We start from the raw sequence: 22,401 nt of genomic DNA on the forward strand, positions 1-22,401 counted from the left end.
AAGCTGTTTCTCAGAGCTGCAGTTTTGTGGCGGTGTTGCTAGATACAGTGGCGGGACCCCATCCAACTGGGGATTTCAAAAACAGTTTCAAAACAGGCAGCACTGACAGAATGGCTCTTTACAATCTGTAACTCTGGCAACCATTATGAACGGTCGGAGAAAATGAACACTTCCCATTGGCTGATGGAATTTTGACCTTGGCTCTATGTAATATAAATGGCTACCAGAGTTTTGATCCCACCCCTGCCATGAAGACCTAAAGATTTATTGTGATTGGTCTTCTTTCCTCCTCCAAATCTTTTTGGACTGCTGCTGTTGGCAATCCCCACTGAAGGCCATATGGATGGCAATTAACAAGTATTCAGCAGCTTAGGACCAGTGATTATATTACTGGTGAATTTTATTATGAGATGTTTGATCCTCTGTGTGCTATGTTTTCCAGTGACATGTCTGAGTGCTAGTGAAGGGACTTTGTAAACACATTGCTCATGCTCTTTTGCATTAATCTTGTAATCAAGAAGAAATTGGGCTTAATGGGGTTATATCGGTGGCAAATTTGCCTCACTATGTCCAATGACTAAAAATAACTGCTCCATAGAATCTCAGATGGTCTGATGAGCATAGCAAGAGAGAGGCAGGAGCTGTCATGGAAATTTGTTTCCTTTTATAATACACAGAAGCAAATTCAGATCTGCCGATGGCTGATAGAATGCCCTTGTCAGCAATGGAGTTGCACCCACATACACAGGGTTTGAATTTGGCTTATGGATTTTTCAGATTTGTTTTTAAAAGTCATCTCTAACTTGGCCCAGCATCACGCCCTGGTGACTTCAGGACCACGTCAGAAGGGTAAAAGTGGTGACAGTCTGATGACTAGAACTGTGTGGGAATCAGAATTTCCATTTCACAGGAAATGCCACAGTTTCCAAATTTGTTTCATTCTGAATCGGAACTAAAACAAAGAATTAAGAAATTTCCTGTGAAACCAAATTTAAAAAAAAAATTAATTTTGGGTTGAGCAACATGTTCTGTTTCAATAAAATCGAAATGTTTTGTTAAAATGTTGACGTTTAAAGTAAATTTAAAAAGTATAATATAAAATAATACATTCCAAAACAAAGTAATTTCAAAATGAAAAACATTGTATTCTGCAAATATTGAAATGGACCATTTTGATCAATATCAAAACATTTTGGTTATTTTTTTTTCATTTCTTTTAATGAAACGAAATGTCATCGAAATTGACATAGTCCCACTTGAAAGTTTGGTTGCAATTATACAGTATTTTCCAGTGGAAATTGTTCTGTTGGAAAATTTTTGACCAGCTCTAATTATGACTGAGTGCTTATCATTATTGTGCCTGGATGGGTGCACTTCTTCAGGATCAGACACGATGAATTTAAAGCACACTTTATAGGCTTTGACTGAGTTGTTGACGTGACACATGCCTTAAATTAGCAACTAGGACCTTGTCAAGAACATAACTATCTGGAAATGATCCTTTGTTTTGAGTATCTTGGGGGATCTCTTCTGATATTAGTGATCTGGATTGATCTCTAGACAGAGTGGGGGGAAATTCCAGACTATAAATATATACTGCAGTTGGCAATACTTCTAGCACACATAGTCAAGAGTGTTTATTTCTCCTTCCTGGTAAAAGGACGTCAGTGTTATTATTATTAGGTCCTCGCAGGCTAAGTGGTCTAGTGCAGCAGTTCTCAAACTGTGGGTTGGGACCCCAAAGTGGGTCACAACTCCATTTTAATGGGTTTGCCAGGACTGGCTTAGACTTGCTGGGGCCCAGGTCCAAAGCCTGGGCCCCATCACCCCGGGCCAAAGCCAAAGCCTGAGTCCCACTGCCCCAAGCAGCGGGGCTCAAGTTACAGGCCCCCTGCCTGGGGCTGAAACCCTTGGGCTTCGACTTTGGCTCCCCTGCCCAGGCCAGTGGGGCTTGGACTTTGACACTCCCCCCCCCCCCCCGCACCTCACCCAGGGTGGCAGAGCTTGGGCAGGCTCAGGCTTTGGTTCCCCCTCCTGGGGCAGCGTCATAATTTTTCTTGTCAGAAGGGGGTCGCGGTGCAATGAGGTTTGAGAACCCCTGATCTAATGTCTGGTCCATGCTAATTTGGTGCTATGTTCATGACCAACGCTTGTTTATTCATATAAATAAAGCAGTGGCCATAGCCTTCTGATGACAGGTATGGCTCTGAGTTAATGATGAAGCGGGACAGGGAGGGTGTGGGATATGCCAGTGTTAATGCAGATTTATTCAATAGAGACATTGGATCAGATCTACTGGGTGAATTCTTAGATTTCATTAGTTAAAGACATAGAGCAGTCTGTCTGATTAAAGAGAGAAAAAGCAGTGGGGAGCTCACATAAATTACTACCGCTCAATTAGGTGCAGACAATTTAGTGAGTGTTTATTACTAGTAGAAAGGAAGATTTTCCAATTAGATTAAAAGGTTTTGAAAACAACAGTTATAGTGCACAGTGATTTAGACCCATTGCTAGAATAATACATTGTGAGAAGTAGCATTGATTAAAAGCAAACTGATAAGTTATTTGCACTGCCTCATTGTTTATCAATGGAGCTCCTGCTGCCTAGGTACAATTTACCTCACAAGATCAATGTGTGGACTTGGCTAATTTTCTCCTTGGCCTGAAGATTTATATGAATGTAAAGGGCAGCTAAATCACTGCTGAAAATACCAACATGATTTATTTGGGGTAATCATCAAGGAAGTGAAGCTGCATAAATCATCAGGAATGTATCTTTGCCATGCTGGGCCTTTCAGGCTCGCATCCCTGCTGCAAAGCTGGGTTTAAAAAAAAAAAAAGGATTTTAATCAGAAAAGAACTTGATTCCAGTGACATCCCATAAGCTCATTGTGCAAACTGAAAAAGGCATTAAAACAAAAGTGGAAATATATTGAGTGCTCAGAAAGTGGTCAATCAGTATTTCTGACAACTGATTGAAGGTACTCAGTGTATAGTTTGGTATAAGCCCATGATTCATGAATCCCTATGTCCTATGGTGCAGAGTGTGACTTCCAGCCGTGCTGAGGGAGCTGGAATTCAGGTCTGCTTTGCCAAAGGTTTTTTGGATATGGGCTATGAGAGGTAGGGGGTCATTCTCCACGACTGTGAATGACTGATTATTTCCCACGTCGAATTGGGGGCAGGGGGAGAGGGAGAAAGAAAAGAAAATGAATGATATCTAAATTCCTCATTGTCCTACTGTGCCCTTCAGAACACATGCAGGCTTGCAGCTGCTTCTAATCCCCGTCTCCCAGAATTGTTTAGAAGACTAGGAAAACTAAGGGGCACCAAAAAAATAAAAAATCTGACCTAAAATGTTCATTTTAATCCAGATACATAGAGTTCTAAGTTTAAACCTTTCTTCCTTTGTTTTGTTTTTGTGTGTGAAGAGGACTCAAATGAATCCAAATGTCATTGCATTGATACCTCTTCCTCTCTGTATTCTCCTCCCTATTGTATTAGCATATGGAGGATTTTGCCTTTGTTAACACATTTGCCCTAGCACTGGATTCAATTCAATAACTATTGAAGATGATGGCAAAAGGCCCATTGTCTGCCACGGGAACAGAATTGTGCCCTCTCCTTTTGGTTTTAATGCTCAGTCCTTCTCTCTCTCTCTCTTACACACACACACACACACACACACACACACACACACACACACACACACACACACACACACACACCAAGAACAGTAAGTGCAATTGTCTTCTATAGAATCATAAAAACTAGAGCCGGAAAGAAACTATTATTATTATTTATATATACACCTCTACCTCGATATAACGCTGTCCTCGGAAGCCAAAAAATCTTACCGCATTATAGGTGGAACAGCGTTATATTGAACTTGCTTTGATCCACCGGAGTGCACAGCCCTCTCCACACACACACCCCCCGAGCACTGCTTTACCGCATTATATCTGAATTTGTGTTATATCGGGTCGTGTTAAATCGAGGTAGCGGTGTATTATGTCAGTGTGTGATGGATGCTCTCCAAGCACACAGGGATACACAGATCCTGCCCTCAAGAGCTTGCTGGGCCACTTCTACAGAAAGGAAAAGGAGCAGATTTGTGTAAACATGTGAGCACATTTTTTCCTGTACAAATACCCATTTGCTTGCACGAGATACTATTTTCATGCACACAGCTTGGAGGGACATGCTATAGCTCACAATTGCTGTGACTACAAATGGGTCTCAGTATTTTTAAAATGAGGCTCATTAGAAGCAACATTGTGTCACACGAACTACTTACACGAATAATAGTCCTATTGACTTCAGTGTAAGCACTCACCAGCATACTTAAGATGTATACGACATAGCCCTAAATCATCTGGTCTTCCCCTTGTCCCGTGCAGAATTATTCTAGTCTATATTATAATTCTGAGTGCTTTGTCCTGTACGGTTAAGCAATGGGGCTTTCCCTTGGGCATCTTTTACACATTTTATGAGATGTCACTGCCCTAATCATAAATACGTTTCACCAAAGTAACAAGCAATAATTTCACATCAGAATAAGGCACATTCGAATCCCATCCAGCCACCCCATCTGGTCTTTTCACCTGATTTGAATAGCTCCTAGTTAGTAACACTGGTCTACAATTTTTGAGAAGTCGTGTGCTTCAGAGATAAAATGTGCTATTTATTATGTATTTTGATGTGCTGAATTCAAATATGACAATTAAAACAACTGATTGGCTACTGTTTCTAAGATATTTAAGTTTTTACATTTTATGTCTATGTATATTGTGTAGATAGTAGAGTTTTAATCATAAATTGTAAACCTAGGTCTTTTCATGTGTTTATGGTTGCTTTACATGATAATATTTCACCTGTCCTGTTTATGTAACACTTTAAAAATCAGCAAAAGGGTTATATAAAAAAATTTTATTATGAAACAAAAGGCAAAAAACTATTATGTACATAGTTTAGTCCTATTCAGTGTCTGCTCGGCGCTTCTTGGCTTGTCTCTTGTATTCATTAAATGGAGCATCTCGTCACTGTCCAGCAATAGTCTGCAAGCATTGATGGGCTCGATTTGCCCTAATAGCGTTCCTCCATTGTTGCAATGTCCTGGTGAAATCGCTCGCCGTGCTTGTTGCTCACTGCTCCGCAGTTTGGTGGAAAAAAATCTAGATGAGAGTGCAAAAAATGTATCGTTAGTGACATGTTGCGACCAAGGCTTTTGTATGCCTTGAGGAGGTTTTCCACCAACCACCTGTAGTTGTCTGCCTTGTTGTTTCTGAGAAAATTTATTGCCACTAACTGGAAGGCTTTCCATGCCGTCTTTTCCTTGCCACGCAGTGCATGGTCAAATGCATCATCTCGAAGAAGTTCACGAATCTGAGGACCAACAAAGACACCTTCCTTTATCTTAGCTTCTCTTAACCTTGGAAATTTTCCACGGAGGTACTTGAAAGCTGCTTGTGTTTTGTCAATGGCCTTGACAAAGTTCTTCATCAGACCCAGCGTGATGTGTAAGGGTGGTAACAAAATCTTCCTTGATTCAACAAGTGGTGGATGATGAACACTTTTCCTGCCAGGCTCCAATGACTGTCGGAGTGGCCAATCTTTCTTGATGTAGTGGGAATCTCTTGCACGACTATTCCATTCGCAGAGAAAACAGCAGTACTTTGTGTATCCAGTCTGAAGACCAAGCAAGAGAGCAACAACCTTCAAATCGCCACAAAGCTGCCACTGATGTTGGTCATAGTTTATGCACCTCAAAAGTTGTTTCATGTTGTCATAGGTTTCCTTCATATGGACTGCATGACCAACTGGAATTGATGGCAAAACGTTGACATTATGCAGTAAAACAGCTTTAAGACTCGTCTTCGATGAATCAATGAACAGTCTTCACTCATCTGGATCGTGAACGATGTTGAGGGCTGCCATCGATGTTGTTGCAGGCTACAAGATCACCTTCCATGAAGAAGAATGGGACAAGATCCTTTTGACAGTCACGGAACATGAAAACCCTAACATCACCTGCCAGGAGATTCCACTGCTGTAGTCTGGAGCCCAATAGCTCTGCCTTACTCTTGGGTAGTTCCAAATCCCTGACAAGGTCATTCAGTTCACCTTGTGTTATGAGGTTTAGTTCAGAGGAGGAGGATGGGAGAAAATGTGGATCCTGTAACATTGATGGTTCAGGACCAGAAGTTTCATCCTCTTCCTCTTCCTCGTCTGACTCAAGTGAGAATGATTCTGGTGCATCAGGAACCGGCAGTCCTTCTCCGTGGGGTACTGGGTGTATAGCTGATGGAATGTTTGGATAATGCACAGTCCACTTTGTCTTCTTTGACACACCTTTCCCAACTGGAGGCACCATGCAGAAGTAACAATTGCTGGTATGATCCGTTGGCTCTCTCCAAATCATTGGCACTGCAAAAGGCATAGATTTCCTTTTCCTGTTCAACCACTGGCGAAGATTTGTTGCACAAGTGTTGCAGCATATGTGTGGGGCTCAACTCTTGTCCCGATCTCCAATTTTGCAGCCAAAATAAAGGTGATAGGCTTTCTTAACCATAATGGTTATACTGCACTTTTGTGATGCAAAAGTCACTTCACCACAAACATAGCAGAAGTTATCTGCACTGTTCACACAAGTACGAGGCATCTCTGCTCACTTTGGCTAAACAGAAATGTGTCCCTTTGCAAAATCAAACACTGACAAATAAGAGAGCACGACACTGTATGATTTCTAGAGCTGATATAGGGCAATTTGTTCAGCAGAGTGATGTAAGCTTCATTATGATTGCATCATCCATGACTTCTAGGAATAACATGATGCAATTCATATCACGTATGACACAATACCAGCTTCAGATTGCATCATTCATTGTTTTGCCTAAAAAGCAAGTACTGTCCAAACCCAGTCATAGATTTATTCATAGATCCAGTCAAAGATGTATTTTAGTCATTTCTGGTTTAAATTGAGATCCCTTCCCTTTATAACTCACTTATCCTCCGCCATTCCCAAGTCAAGGGTCGTATATACTGACCCAATAGCATATCTTGAAAACTAGAGCCAATCAACAATTTTAAGCATCATTTTCGTTCTCAGTGACCCAGAATTAGTAAAGTTTGACTACATTTATTTCAAAAGCATTTTGGCTGTAGAGCAGTGTAAACTACATGACATTCCTTCTCACAGTAAATGTCCTGGTGGTTTGCTAAACTGGGCTTTAGGTTTGTTTTCCTTTTAATTGAAAGAGCTTGTCATTTAAGGCAACAATAAACATTTGTTGCGAGCAACTTGATTGTAAATGACTCCTACTATTACACTAAATACATTTAATTATGATGTATCGGTGCATAGCAACCTTTTGTAACATTGTACTCTAACATCCATTTTCGCTTAATTAAACTCATTATAGCAGCACTTCGCTACATAACCGGAGCAAAAATCAAAATGGTATAACTGAAAATCCCATACTTGTGTTCAAAATAAAGGACATCATGGAAAATAAGCAATACTGAGCTTGCTATTATGTTATTATTTTTATGGTGCTCCCTGGATCAAAGCCTGGAGAAAGCTAGAGTTATAAAGAGATTTACTTACTCATAGCTGGAATTCTTTGAGAGTGTTTCCTCTGTACATTTACATGAGAGACATGTCATGGCCCCTCAGAATTCTGGAAACTTCTGAAAAATTGGTGCCCATGGAGGCCTCTAGAGAATCCAAGGAGAATTATCTATGCCTGTATGTAAAAATCAGTTGTACTCAAAGCAATAAACTATGGTTGCTTAGTAAATGTATTTAGTGCTGTAAAATCAGGGTTTAATGACACCATTTGACTTTAGGAGCTTTCCAACGGCCCCTGGAATATTTTTGGTGTTCCCTGGTTATGCCCATTATCTGCAGGCATCTTCATCCTGTTTCTGTGACAAATTATGGATAATGGGGCTGATTTTGAGAAGGGCTGAGCAGCTGTAGCTCCCACTGGAAGCCCTCAGAATTCACAGACAGCTTGGTACACAAGACATAAGAATGCTATTGCCGTCTATCTGCAGGTGTTAAGAGCAGTAGGAGTATAATATAGATACTTCCATCTGAAACATAGTAAAATGCATAGAAATATATACACACACATACAGACACTGTGCTGTGATAAAAAAAGAAAAGGATACTAGATCTGGCCAATCTACTGACTTGTGAATCTGACAGGTAATTTGGGGATTAATAATAGTCATTTTTCAATTAGTGTAAGTATCCATTATGTAGACTTGGAGTTATCCAATTAGGTTACTGGCAGGAGGCGTGCTAAAGCAGAGATGATATGGATAAATGTGAGATGAATACATGTCAATTACAGCCTAAATTGAGACTAAATGTACACTTACCCGTTCAACAGAGATGGGCATGAACTATAAAACCTACATCTGAACTCACCTGAACTTCAGGGGTGCTAGGATCCAGTGTATTGTTTCTGCCCCTAGAATTCAAACACATTCTAAAGCAACCCCTCTATTCTCTCATAGGGACTCTGCTAAGGGTTGCTGAAAATCATGCCGTGTCCAATCACGTTAGCATTTTGCATTGCTAAGATTGTTTACTGACTGACTTTCAAGTTATACTATTTCCTTGGTCATCTTGACCACTCCATGTCAAGAATCGAGGTCACATACTAGATTTCCAGACCAAACAAAGATAAACAAACTTTATCTCCTTCATTAGTGCTTTCAACACATACATACAGTACCTGTAGCTGCTGCCTTTATTGCCATAGTTTATACCATGACATTTTGCTGCAGAAAAAACTCACAAGAAGCAAAGGAGGTTAAGACGTGAGTGGGGGGATTTGAATTTTTAATCCCCACTGAATCTAGATGCTTCTGAAATGAAATCAAAGGGAGCCCAGGCTCAAATAAACTAATCTTCAAACACAATTTCATGTGGAATGAAGAGTGACATAAATATTATTTTATTTTATATTTACTAACACGGTGGTTTGATGATGTTAGCATAAGACTTTAAATGGGGACATTTTCAAAGTGATGTGTGAAATGTACAGGCTCAAATCCTGTTATTTATAACAGGATTTCTGTATGTAACTCCTGTGCAGTGATTGAAAATTCCCCCTCTTCTCCTTTCTCCAGTTAATCATGAGGTCAGAGTTAAACTGCAGCCTGTCAGTATTTAAATGAATACGTTTTACATATCCTAGCAGCTCCCTTGCTCAGCAATAGCCTATGCTATCTGGAGGCCAAAGATAAGTGCTCAGGGATTACCTTTAAAACAATCACCCAGCTCTTTTGTCAGAAACTCAGAACAAAAACTAAAGAGCTGTAATCCTCTCTTCTGTGGACTGGCCAAATATTAACAATGGCAGGTTCAGAAAGAGCCCTTGAAAGTCAGTATCAAAGCTCAACCAAATTTACAGTCGCTGTGTTACAAGGTCAGGTTGGCTGTTTCATAAGACATCCTGATTTTTTATTTTTATTTTTACTACCTTGGCCTTTTCGTATTGCTTCAGGCTACAGCCTGCTACAAGAACTGGCAGAATGGACACCATTTATTTTCATTATTTTTTTCCCCAGCAAAACCAGCTTCAACTCTTAACGGCTGCCAAATGTGGATTTGATTGACTGTTGCTCTGCACATTCTCTAATCCTTTGCCCCAGCATAGAGTGGATGGAGAATGCTAACAGATCAGACTAGTAGCATATCACACCCACTTTGCACTGGGGTAAAGGTCTATGCAAGGTGCATCTTGCATATTGAATCAGAGATGGAAAAAGAACAGTCACTATGTAATTTAGTCCATACAGGCACCAGGATAGGGTGGCCCATACTATCTGTGGCCTAGATGTAAGAATCAGCCATTGTGCAGCAGGTGGCTAGCTAGAGAGCAGCACTTCCCTTTCTAAGAAAGCAGCCTGACCTTAAAGAAGGCAGAAACCCTCTGACTCAGTTTTGTTTGCAAAGGAACAAGTGAAGCTTTTCTGTCACTCTGGGTGAAGACTCAAATTGGTACCAAGTAAGGGCAGGAAGTTAAAAAACCCTGCCTCGAGAAACGGAGATGGATTTGGCCATCAAAACCTCATGCATGTGCAAAAAAGGTGTTGGATGCGGTTCAGGTGATCAGAGAGCCTTCCCGTGGCCATGCTTAACACGCGACTGAGTCAAACATCCACACCCCTGAGCAGCGCAGTTCAGCTGTCCTCATCCCCAGTGTAGACAGTGCTTGGTTGATGGCTACAGTACTGACAGGAGAACCCCGCACGTCAGCGTAGGAAGTGTCTACACTCAAGAGCTACACCAGTGGAGCTGTGCCACTGAAGCATTTCAAGTGTGGACAAGCCCATAGTGACTGATGGATTTTGCTTCTTGTTTATGGCTGCTCTGGCCTGTTTGACCCTGTATGTCACTTAGAGCCCTAGTCACAGAGAACAGCACAGGTGTTTGAGGCGAGGACTAGTAATGAAGGGTTAAGAATGTTTTTATCTTTAAATTTTAGACCTTTAAAACTCAGAAGTTAAATACCAATTCAAACATTAATTATTAATTATTATTATTATTATTATGGCTGGAGAATGAAAGGAAACAAAACTCTGAACTAAAACTAGCTGAAATTTGGGAAGCAAAAACAGAAATTCTGCAGCAGTTCTAACTTACAGGGGTAGGCACAGAGTTATAATCAGAACCATTCCACCCCATGTATTTGCTTGCAGCAAACATTGAAATGCAGCCTCAGGGGGGTCAGAGGATGGTATCCAGCCAGTGCACAGAATACTGCACACCAGTGTGGAGAACCATTGGATCTTTAATGACCAGCCAGGACATATCTGCTTAAAAATGTCATTCAAAGGACCCACACCCATTGATGCAGCTGATAGTTCTTTTTAGTAGTAGCACCACAGGGTCCAATTTTCACAAGACGGAGCTTCAGTTGTTCTTGAAAATATATCTGTACGAACAATATTGAGTTTGTGTGTGCGCCCATTGCATACACATAGGTATAAAATGTGGTTTTCCTGATCTAAGTGTGCGGTGAGAAGGAAGGCACAGGGAGACTCCACAGTCCTGCACTGCACCGCTATAGGAGACAGCCAGACTTACCATCTAGGCTAGGCTGTTTAGCTGCCCAGTGCATTTTTTGGTGCTTCTTGCCCCAAAGAGGCCATGGCTGCAGTAGCGGTGAAGAACCAGTCCATCCTGCTTGCCCAGTGGAGTTAGAAAGCTGGAGCTGTGGGCAACTGCTTGAAGGACATAAAGAAAAGAAATTCTTTAATTGCCTACACACCAATGCTAGGAGCCCAGGTATCAAACAAGAGGAATTAGGATTGCTCATTTATGAGCATAAATTTTCTTTAGTTGGTATTACTGAAACTTGGTGGAATGATCCCCATGATTGAAAAGTTAAAATCAATGATTATAACCTATTTAGGAAGGATCAACCAGGCAAAAGAGAAGGGGGAGTGGCACTCTCTTTAAAAAAAATAGAATGACTTGTTTTTGAGTGACTGATGCATTCAGAAGAAAATGATCTTGAATATCTATGGATCAATGTCCTAACAAATAAAGCAAAAGATGGGGTATTAGTTGGTGTCTGCTACAGACCACCAGATCACACTAGGGAACAGGATGACTGGCTCCTTACACACCTATCTATAATGTGTAGGGAAAAAAATATGTGAGATCATGGGGGACTTCAATCTGAGTGACATATGCTGGAGATTTCATGCTGCCAGTACTAAAACAAAATGTCCTTGGAATTTCTAAATATTACAGATGACAATTTCCTAACGCAAGAAGTGTTACAGCCAACATGGAGGAATTCTATATTAGACCTTGTCTTGACAGATAAAGAGGAACTGATTACAGAACTAAAAAGTACTAGTAACTTAGGTACAAGTGATCATGACTTGTTCAAATGTATAATATGCAAATGGAATACATTCCAGAATATATACTTGGTGCTTTAAAAGGACCAACTTTACAAAACAATTATGAGCCATATCAGCTGGGAGAAAGAGTTTAATCAGAAAAATGAGAATGATAACCAGGAAATGTTTAAGAACACTTTATCAGATGCCCCAAAAGCCACAATCAAGGAAAAGACTGTATTGGTTTAAAAATGCACCTGGTTTAGAGAGGAATTGAAGACAGCTATAAAAAAATAAATAATTTCAAGAACGGAGGAGTTGATAGTAATGAATATAAATCAGAAACTAGGAATTGTAGAAAATTGATAAGGAAAGCAAAGGGACACAAAGATAAACCTATGGCCAGCAGTGTTAAGAAATTATTTTAAGTATATTAGGAACAAAAAGAAGCCTAACAATGGCACAGATCCATGACTAGATTCACATGGTAGAATTATCAATAATAATGCAGAAAAGGCATGGTCAATATATATTTTGGGTCAATAAGTATTTCTATTATGTATTTGGGAAAAAACAGATGATGTATTCATATCATATGATAACACTTTTTCCATTCTACTAGGATCTCAGGTGGATGAGAAGCTACTAAAGGTAGACATTTTAAAATCAGCAGGTGTGAATAACTTGCAACCAAGAGTTTTAAAAGAGCTGGCTGAGGAGCTCACTGGACCATTAATGTTGATTTTCATTAAGTCTTAGAACAGTGGGAAGTTCCAGAAGACAGGAAGAAAGCTAATGTTGTGCCAATAATTAAAAAACAGTAAATAAGATGACCTGGGTAATTATCGCCTGTCAGTCTGACATTGATCCTGGGCAAAATAGTGGAACAGCTGATATGGGACTCAATTAAAGAATTAAAGGAGGGTAATATAATTAATGCCAATAAACATGGATTTATGGGAAATGGATCCTGTCAAACTAACTTAATATAATATCTTTTTTGATGAGATTATAATTTTGGTTGATATAGTTAATAGTGTTGACATAATATACTTAGACTTCTATAAGGCATTTCACTTGGTACCACATGATATTTTTATTAAAAAACTAGAAAGATATAAAATTAACATGCCACATAATAAATGGATTAAAATGCATGCAGAGTAGTTGTAGCCATGTTGGTCCCAGGATATTAGAAAATGAAGCAGCTCTGATCTCTAAAGCTTGTCTCTCTTATCAGCAGAAGTTGGTCCAATAAAAGATATTACCTCACCCACTTTGTCTCTCTAATATCCTGGGATCAACACAGCTACAACAGCAGTGCATATTGCTATTTGATTGCTGTTCAGTGGCCTTGGTGAAATGATTTGGTGATGTCTATCCAGTTGACAAGCATTCATAGCACAAGATCCCCCAATACAATTGACTCTGCCTTTGGCAGCCTCATGACAGAACCCAAGGGCTGAAAGGTCCGGGAGCATGAGCTAATTACCTCCTCACCCCCAGTGAGAGTTTCTTGAGGTCTAGCAACCTGGCATTTTCAGGATCCCCAGATTTGCCAAAAATGTTTTGATAAATAATTTTAGAAACCCACAGACACATTCCCTGGCTCATTTACAAAAGTCACAAGTGATTGTCTATTTCAGTTGTGGCAACGAAGTTCCAAGGATCAGACAAAAATAAACCATATTTAAAAGTGAATTTGAAGGCGAACAACCTAATAGCAGGTTTTTCAAACAATTTTTTACAGTATTAAACATCTCAGTAGCATTTCTTGACGCATTTAGGCCTGATTTTTAAACCTTCTTCTGTTTGTGAGAATACTCAATCGACTGAAAGCACAAATGCTAACGTTCAGATCTCTAAACTGAATTGCAGGCAGAAAGTAATAGTCCGATACCTAAATGTTAGCATTTACACCCACAAAAATGAAGGCAACATTTAAAAGTCAGGCCCATTGAAAATCCATAACAATATTTAGACCTATATACCTTATAAATTAAATAAACCCAATCAACCAAGAACAAAACCCATTAAAGAAACGGAGCATTAACATATGAAAACAACAGAAACAATAAGGCCAATATAACTCAAAATCCAAGAGAATGCATAAGGGGAAATATATGCTTAAATTATTTGAAAATCCTACATCAGAGTGAAAAATAGTACACTGGCAAGCATGGAGACAATTTGGCTGCATTTGCCATGCACATGTGGAATGCCTCCGGGCATCACACCCGTGTACTCTATTTCTGCTCCCCTCCTAACAGAAACACAGACACACACACACATTTACACATTCCCCAGCAACCCTTGGGCTGCAAAAGACTAATGTGGCTTCCGATGTGTAATTACACGCACAAACTAATTTTTCAAGATATCCTTTGGAAATGTGTCTCTTTATGCATTGCCGCATTTTGAGCTCTCAAGAGAGGTGACTGTACCACAGTCAAGAGCAGCATTATTGGCCACATCTCATGCTCACGGTGAAATACATCAGTAGTGCAAGCTGGGTGTTACCATTCTAGATGCATTTTGCGTATTTAAAAAAACAAGTGGAAATAATTGAGATATTTAAGTTTTAAAATTAGCTGCTAATTATGCACAGTAGTTAATTTCCCCCAACATTTTATGTGATGAGACCAACTCTTATTAAAATAAATGGGATGTTGGCACCATTCCTTGTAGTCCCACTTAGCGATGTCACAATCCCACTTATTATGGATTTTTTTACAACAATACTTCCCACTCCAATGATCTGGAAGCTAGACTCCACCATTCGTGTTAATGGCAGTTGCAGTCCTAAGAAACTTTTTTATGGAAGAAATCCCTTGAATAATGTGTTTGGTATAATGGATATCATTACAACTGGAGTTGTGTGTGCTCAGCACTTTTGAACATTAAGCCCAGGGCGTCTCAAATTGGACACGCAAAAAGTGAGTCACCCCCAAATTATTAGTCACAGTCAAACATTTTGGCCATAATATCTGTGGCTAAAAGAAGGAGGTAGAAAGGTGTGCATTACTGGATTTTGGTCAATTATCTCATATACACAGAGATCATCTTTATAAAGCTTTTCATGTTTGCTTTAGAGCCAGAGAAAAAACCGTTTTATTTCTTTAATGCTTCATTTTTAAAGTACAACTTTGAAGATATGTTTCCTTGACTGCAGATTTTTGTTTCCCTTTCGAAAGGGCTGGTTGAATGAAGGAGGTCATGAATCATGCTGCTCTGTGAATTTTGCACTGCTAATATTCCTGAGAATGACTCTATAATAGGATGTGATCTAGTAGCTAGGCACTGTCTTGATTAAGTTGTGATAAAAAGGAGTTCTCAATGGTTACAGTGAATTTAAGGCACTTTATTGCTGAATATAGCAATGATATATTGCAGAATGCTTTTTAATTGGTTGTTAGCTTCCAGTGTGTTGCTAAGACCAGCAGTATGCATCCATATAGCATCCACATAAAATCAGTTTTAAGACTGCACTCTACAGTACTAGTTAGAATTAAGGGGTGAACATGTTTTCCATTTTCAAGATCCCTTTAATGATCGGGGTTTTCATTTCTTTGCTGGTTCTATCCCACTGTTACGGTGTCCATGTCAGTAGCTACTGAGAGACCATTTAAATATCAGGTTTAAGCAATTACCAACCAGTTTATGGGTGTGTTTAATTTCAGGAGACTTTGGGTTTTTTCATGGTTAGTCTTTTTAATTTTTACTTCTAATTGTTTATCCATATGCTTTCAAAACCCCTAAGGAGGGGTATCACAGACAACAGAGATGGAAAAGGCCTATTAAGTTACATTATCTAGGTCATCCCCTCAGTGTATTCCATGAAGTATATTCTCAAGTGCTTTCTCCAGATGCTATGTATGGAAAAGAAAAATACTGCACAGGGTGTGAGTTATTGTATGTCTTTTTTCTCACTAAATATTTAATATCCCTGCTTCCTTGCTACTGCAATATAAATAACAATAATAGTTGTTGAGATGGTAGTTTTTAGCATTCTCTGAATCAGGAACTAAAAATTCCTCACATCTGAGGTTTGGGACTTGCAACATTAAGACTTGCAAAGGTGCCAATAAAACATTGTTAGACGAAGGTTTCTGACCGTCAGAGGGGTGAAATATTGGAACGGCCTTCCGAGGGAAACGGTGGGGGCGAGGGACCTGTCTGGTTTTAAGATTAAGTTAGATAAGTTTATGGAGAGAATGGTTTAATGGTAAAACATATTAGCCAAGGAATACCAAGCAATGGTAGGTAAATAGTATAATGGCTAACAGGGGTCAGGCTGGAGACTCTTGCCTACATGCTCGGGGTCTTACTGATCGCCATATTTGGGGTCGGGAAGGAATTTTCCTCCAGGGTAGATTGGCTGAGCCTCTGGAGGTTTTTCGCCTTCCTCTGCAGCATGGGGCAGGGATCGCTAGCAAGAGGGTTCTCTGCCAATTGAAGTCACTAAAACACAGGATTTGGGGACTTCAACAGCAGAGTCAAGGGAAGGGGTAGGGACGGTTTTGCAGCATGCAGGGGGTCAGACCAGATGATCATAATGGTCCCTTCTGACCTTAAAGTCTATGAGTCTATGAGACCAATAGCAGCTTAAAGGTCTAATATCTTGCAAACTGACAGAATTAGAAACAAATGTTTGGTAGCTTTCGTAGGATTTGCCAATGACATAATTGCAAGATTTTCCAACTCTGGAACTTTGTGAGATATCATATCTTGAAACTATGTGATTCTGATTAGCATAATACTTTTTGTTCTTATTTGAATTCCAACATGATTTTAGCAGCCACTATCTTGAGAACTGCCAGAATGCGAACACTATGCTTTAATACCATCTAAAGCTTGGCTCCTCACTTTTAAATTGTACAAAGCACTAATAAGTTTAGTAAGACACAGGCTACTACAACTATGTCAGAACTGAAGTGGGGAAAAATACATGATGCTACTTAGAACAACATGATGTAAAGGTCTGCTATGTCATAATCTGCAAGATTTATAAACTCTTTCATAAACCAGAATACATTTTTTCAATAAGCAGTCAGTCCTCGGCAACTGATAACAAGGAATAACTAAGAAATGAACAAAAGGTCTGGTCATACCCCCTTGATCCATGCATAGAGAAGAGCTCCGTGTGTAGATATGTCCTGGGCCATGTAGTGGCATGAGTAGGAATCATCTTCTTCCACACCACGGTCCACTCTGTTCCTACACCAACAGAGATCCCTCTGCAGGTTCAGGGACCTGAATGTGGACAGAGGGCAGGGCAGAATACACATCTTTCCCCTTCTCAACCATACAGGACATCCAGAAGTAAAGCACTCTGAGACTGAACAGTCCCCTATGTGTCCAGAGGCAGCTGCTGAGAGGAGAAACCTTGTCAGTACATGTCAATCCAGAGGAGAACAGGTGGGAGCTGAGAAGCAGCAAAGGTACAGGGTCTCATGTGGATTCTCTGAGATCTGTGCATACCTTGAGGGATCAGTGAGGTTCAGGGACCAGTCTCTTCACTTCTTATGTTGGAAGGAGGGGGCAAATCTTTCACCCACTTAAATATTCTGAGAAAAAACAGCCTTGAAGGGAGCCTCATTAATTTATCCTTCCCCCTTTCTATGTTTGTGGTGGGGGTTTCTGCCATGTTGGCTCAATCAGGCTGTCAGTTAATTCATCCTGATGAGGACAGGCAACAAAAACTCAATCATAACCTTTATTTTTGTTTCACATGGCCTAGCATTTTGTACTTTGGTGCCTTCTCTGGTATCTGGCAAAGAGGAGAATGGAGAGAAAAAAGACAAAAGGAAACAAATATTTCATCTCATATTTTTATTTGCAGTTGTACTGTAAAAAGAGGACAGTCAGCGCTTCATGAGTTAAAGAACTGGAACAGATGTCTGGTAATAGGAAAAAAGTACAGAGGAGGGGGAAATTAAATAAGATCTCTTGCAAGAACAGCTTTACTATCTCTGGAGGTTATAAGAGCAATCATGTTCCTTTGAGCAGCTGATGGAGGACATCATTAAAATGTAGACACTCCTTTGGAAGAGAACTTTCAGCTTGATTCAGTCATTAATAGGCACTAATGCTGGATTATGCCTGTGTGAAACAGAAAAAAAGAAAAATCTGGTTCACTAAGTCTGACTCTCCTAAACCTTAACTAAAGGAATCCTTTCAAACATTCTCCAGCTTATTAGAAACATAAAATTCTATTGGGTCAAGTTGCTTTAAGAGACGGATCACACTATCTAGGCAACTGTGAATCATAGCATGGGCTGTTTGGGGTATGCTGTGTGGATATATGTCTTCTTCATTTGCAATGTCTAGTCATGGTTGACTATCCAGTCCAAAAATAGTGGAGTGCATAGGCTGCCCTTTAAAACTTAGCTGCCACACAATATGACTGTTGCATCATGTTCTATCTTGTAGGCACGCATGCGATAATGCAGTGTAGGAAGACTAGGGCTCAATGAACCATGGAGGTTTAGTTCACAGAGGGGATGATGAACCAAATCCTGTGGTTTGGTTTGAAAGGTTGGAAGTGCTTCAGGTTTGCTTGGATGTTTGGTTCTGATTAACTTGAACTGTCAAGGTGTCAACCCCATGGGTAGCCCCCTTCTTCATCTACCACTGATGTCTCTCCTAACAAGCCCCAGGACCTCACTTTCTTTCCTTAGGTATCTTCAGAGGGTGAGGGGACCCTGGGATTTGTTAGCGAGAGAAAACAAGAAACATCAGTTTGGGGGAAGGGAGATGCACCAGCATGCCAGCTGTGCTAACTTCACCCCATGTTCACTGAACATTTGTGAGCTAGTCACAGAAACAAAACTTGAATTCCTGTCTCAGTTTGAATCAGTCTGACATTGGATGGAGATATTTTGCACAGATGTCTCTATTAAGGAGAAGATGAGAGACAGTTCAGCATAGTTCTGACAAAAGGAAGGAAAATCTCAGTTCTAACATTTGCTGTAACTAAGTACCCAAAGGAAATATTTTGAAATCCTATTTAGATGAAGGGAAGATGCTTACATGACATCTTCTCTGTAATATGTCCAAACTCCATTGTTTAAAAGTACACCTGAAAGAATGCAGATTTATATAATCTTTCTTTCCCATGGGAGTCTAGTAGGGTAGAGGCCTGAAGTTCACCTGTAATTTAGCAACTTTTGCCCGTCAGAGCTCAATTATTTCTGTCTGACTTTGGCTACATCTACACTACGGGGGGGGGGGGGGGGTCGATTTAAGATACGCAAATTCAGCTACGCGAATAGCGTAGCTGAATTCGACGTATTGCAGCCGACTTACCCCGCTGTAGGGACGGTGGCAAAATCGACCTCTGCGGCTTCCCGTCGACAGCACTTACTCCCACCTCCGCTGGTGGAGTAAGAGCGTCGATTCCCCGAGAGGTCGATTTTTACCCGCCGATTCAGGCGGGTAGTGTAGACCCAGCCTTTGCAATAAAGCCACAATCCTTTATTGCAAAGTGATCACATTAACAGAGTACAATCCAGTGTTAGTATTAGGAGTTCATTGCTTCAGCTGATAAAGGACATGAACTGTGGAAAAGCCTGCCACCTACATTTCATTTATGTGTAGTTTCCACGGTTTTCTCTAAAGAAGTAAGGGAAATATTTATTTGGGAAGTAGAAAGCTAATAAACTTTCCTTTCCATGCCTGGCACAATTATAATTTGATTTAACTATGAGTACAGCGTTCCACTGTAACATTTATTCAAAAATTGCTATCTATCAACCCTCTTGAGTGCAAATATTAATATGGAGAGGAAAATTTGCAAATATATTACCAATTTCCTTTACTATTTGGACTAAAGAGACAGTCATTTCCCATATTAAATAAATTTAAAATTAATATGTTTTGTAATTTTGAGAATACACTAGAAAATGTAACAACCTAATATGAACTCTTAAATCTTTTAGTAATATAGGTAAGTATATTCACCACTGAAGAATTCTTAAATAGACACACAAAGTGTGCCTGGGTGCACTGCCTCATATTTGCAAACAGTGTTGTCCATCTGAGTTGCAACAGGAGTCTGTAAGGTAGCATTAAATGTTCTCTTCAGGACAGTGTCCTTAAACAATGGGCTTAGCTGTGGAGACATAAATATATGAATTTCAGTCAGATCAACAGTAAGCATACATGAGCAGAATTCTACAATAATCTTGCTTATATACTTCCTAGGAAAGAAAGTTTCTGCTTGCCAGAAGAGACTGCTTCCTCCGATACAGGTTATCCTAAGCTCCTGTATGGAAAAGCACTCAACCCTATCTACTACAGCTAAGAATACCTTATTACACTGTGCCATTTTGAATTATTGAGCTATAAACAGTGCTGGAAACTGCAGGTCCTCAGCACCACTGAAAATCAGGCAAGTTATTTAGATGCCTACAGATGCATGTAGGACCATAAGTTTAGGAACCTTTTTTAAAAAAAATTATGGGGCATGATGATGGATGTCTTAGTAGTATGAGTCAAGGGAAGGAGGAAAGAACAGAAAACAAGAGGGAAAGGAATGCTGTGTTTGGAGATGATTTTTTTCCAAGATAACAATCATTTATATTTGTGTTTCAGATTTTGTTTAGTTTTTACTCTTTTAATTGTATTTATTTGTTAGCTATTTCATGGTCAGTCACAGGGGTAAGAGTAGGGAAGCCAGCAAAGAGATTAACAAATTTAAAATAAATGCACTTTCTTGGGCTTAATATACAAAAATAAAACCATTCTGGAGACTGCTGACACACAAGTCTTTTAGGGAGTCTTGAATACTTTTTAGTAGCTGGATGTCCTGGCTATTTGCATAATATAGAATTGAGCTATGGACTGGACCTATGAACATCACATCCCCACCATCTTGAAAGGCTCCCTTCTCATTATGATCCTCCCCTTGGAAGTTTACAGCTGAATGCAGTCCATCAACAACCCCAGATGCATTGATCAGAGAGGGCTGCTGGAAAGTGATATTGTTTGAGGTCCTCTTTCCCCTGCAATCCCTGAGTCTGCTGTGCTTTTTCCACATTTTTAAGTCCCATCCTTTTCGACATTCTTAAGCCTCAAGCAGTCATGGGCCCTCAAGACAAGCTTGTGAACTGAACTCACATCAGCAGGCTGTGCAGCATCTAGGTTGCGAGGTGGCCCATTCAAGCCCAATGACCTTAACTGATTCACATTTCCACTCAGTACACACCCACACACCCCAGGTCAGCAAACAAGGCAGTAGATGTGCCTGACCTTCAGAAAACAGGAGAGATTTTACTGAAACCAACCCTAACTTTACAGAACAAATAAAAAGAGCCTCCTTAGAACAATCTGTAGGAGATCCTCCTGAATGTTTCTGGACAACCTCCTCAACCCAGACAGAGGAAACAAACTGTTATATCATGACAAGTGTGGAAAGAAGTTTGTTATCCTTTTGGCACTTTTCAAACTTGATCTGCTTGCAGAAAAACATAAGAAAGTCCTGAATTATCCTCTCTGGAACTGTATGTCAGTGCTAAGGTCTTGATCCTGGAAGGTGTTAAGTGCCGACTCTCATTAATGATGTCCAGAGCACGCTTTATAGGGTTACCCCCCCTCCATATTTCTTTCTCACGGGCAGCCAACTTCACAAGGAGTTTTATGAAGGTCCATCAGCGGCGAGAATACATTTGAATTTTAGTCTGATATCAAAGGATCCGTGATGACAGCACAATTCAGATGTCCCCGAAAGAATACATAAACGTATGTTTATTTAAGATGTAGTTTATATTCATTTCTTTTTATTTACTTTAAAATGGAAATTTCCCTACTTATAAAGTATGAACTTTTCAACATATTTTAATTTCCATGACAATTCAGTCATTAGCACCGCTGCAGAGTATCAATAAAGGTGCCCATTATGGTCATTTTTGCTACGTGAACACCTGTCCACTAGCAACTGGGACTAAGACCAGAAACTCATTTTACATAGGCCACTGAACAACCATTAGATGATAACGACTTTTAGTCACTACCAACCTGAGTCAGATAGGAGCTGGTGACCTGGAGGTAAAAAGCCCTAGATCACACTACCAGTCCTTTGGTCCTTCCTGCTCCCAAGAATAGCCAGTTCCAATCTCTACTTTTTACTGGGCCTTAACCACTGGATATGCATAATAGAACTAGCCTTCAATGATCACAGATTTATTTATCATGCAACAATTCTCATATGAAATCTCAACTGACTGCTAAGTGAAGTATTAAAAGAATTCAGTGTTGCCACAAAAGCTTTTAGAAGCAAAAAAGATCATGCTTAAGAGGTTTTTCTTTAATCCATAAAAAATGTCTGCATTAAGTAAAAAACGAAAACTAAAAAAATAAATAAAAACAATATGGATTATATTTTTAAATCCCCAAAGACAAAAGATGGAAAACATCCCTCTGAATGAAAAGAAGAGATTTGGTTAATGTTGTTTTTCAGCCTCTGATCAAAGAACAGTATCATTTTTTGTTGGAAAAGTGTCAGAGGTTTCTTCTAGCATTTCTGAA

General features: G+C 39.8%; 1 protein-coding gene across 14 annotated transcripts in view; it reads right to left on the minus strand.

Moving 5' to 3' along the window:
• The window catches only part of STPG2 (sperm tail PG-rich repeat containing 2), a 703,121-nt gene that overhangs the window by 249,793 nt on the left and 430,927 nt on the right, over positions 1–22,401 (minus strand). For 2 of the 14 annotated variants that reach the window (XR_008445064.1, XR_008445063.1), the window contains exon 15: positions 19,898–19,987. The exons of 9 other annotated variants lie outside the window; for them this stretch is intronic. Coding sequence is in view for 3 of the 5 variants with exons in the window: in XM_054029560.1 (XP_053885535.1) it covers positions 19,850–19,987 (138 nt within the window). In the remaining 2 variants the exon portion in view is untranslated. Of the gene's footprint in view, positions 1–17,691; positions 17,977–19,836; positions 19,988–22,401 lie in introns of those variants that run through there. 3 more of the 14 variants (XM_054029560.1, XM_054029568.1, XM_054029566.1) reach the window with 3 other exon arrangements.

Source organism: Malaclemys terrapin, chromosome 5, assembly GCF_027887155.1.
Source record: "Malaclemys terrapin pileata isolate rMalTer1 chromosome 5, rMalTer1.hap1, whole genome shotgun sequence".
Classification (NCBI taxonomy): domain Eukaryota; kingdom Metazoa; phylum Chordata; order Testudines; family Emydidae; genus Malaclemys; species Malaclemys terrapin.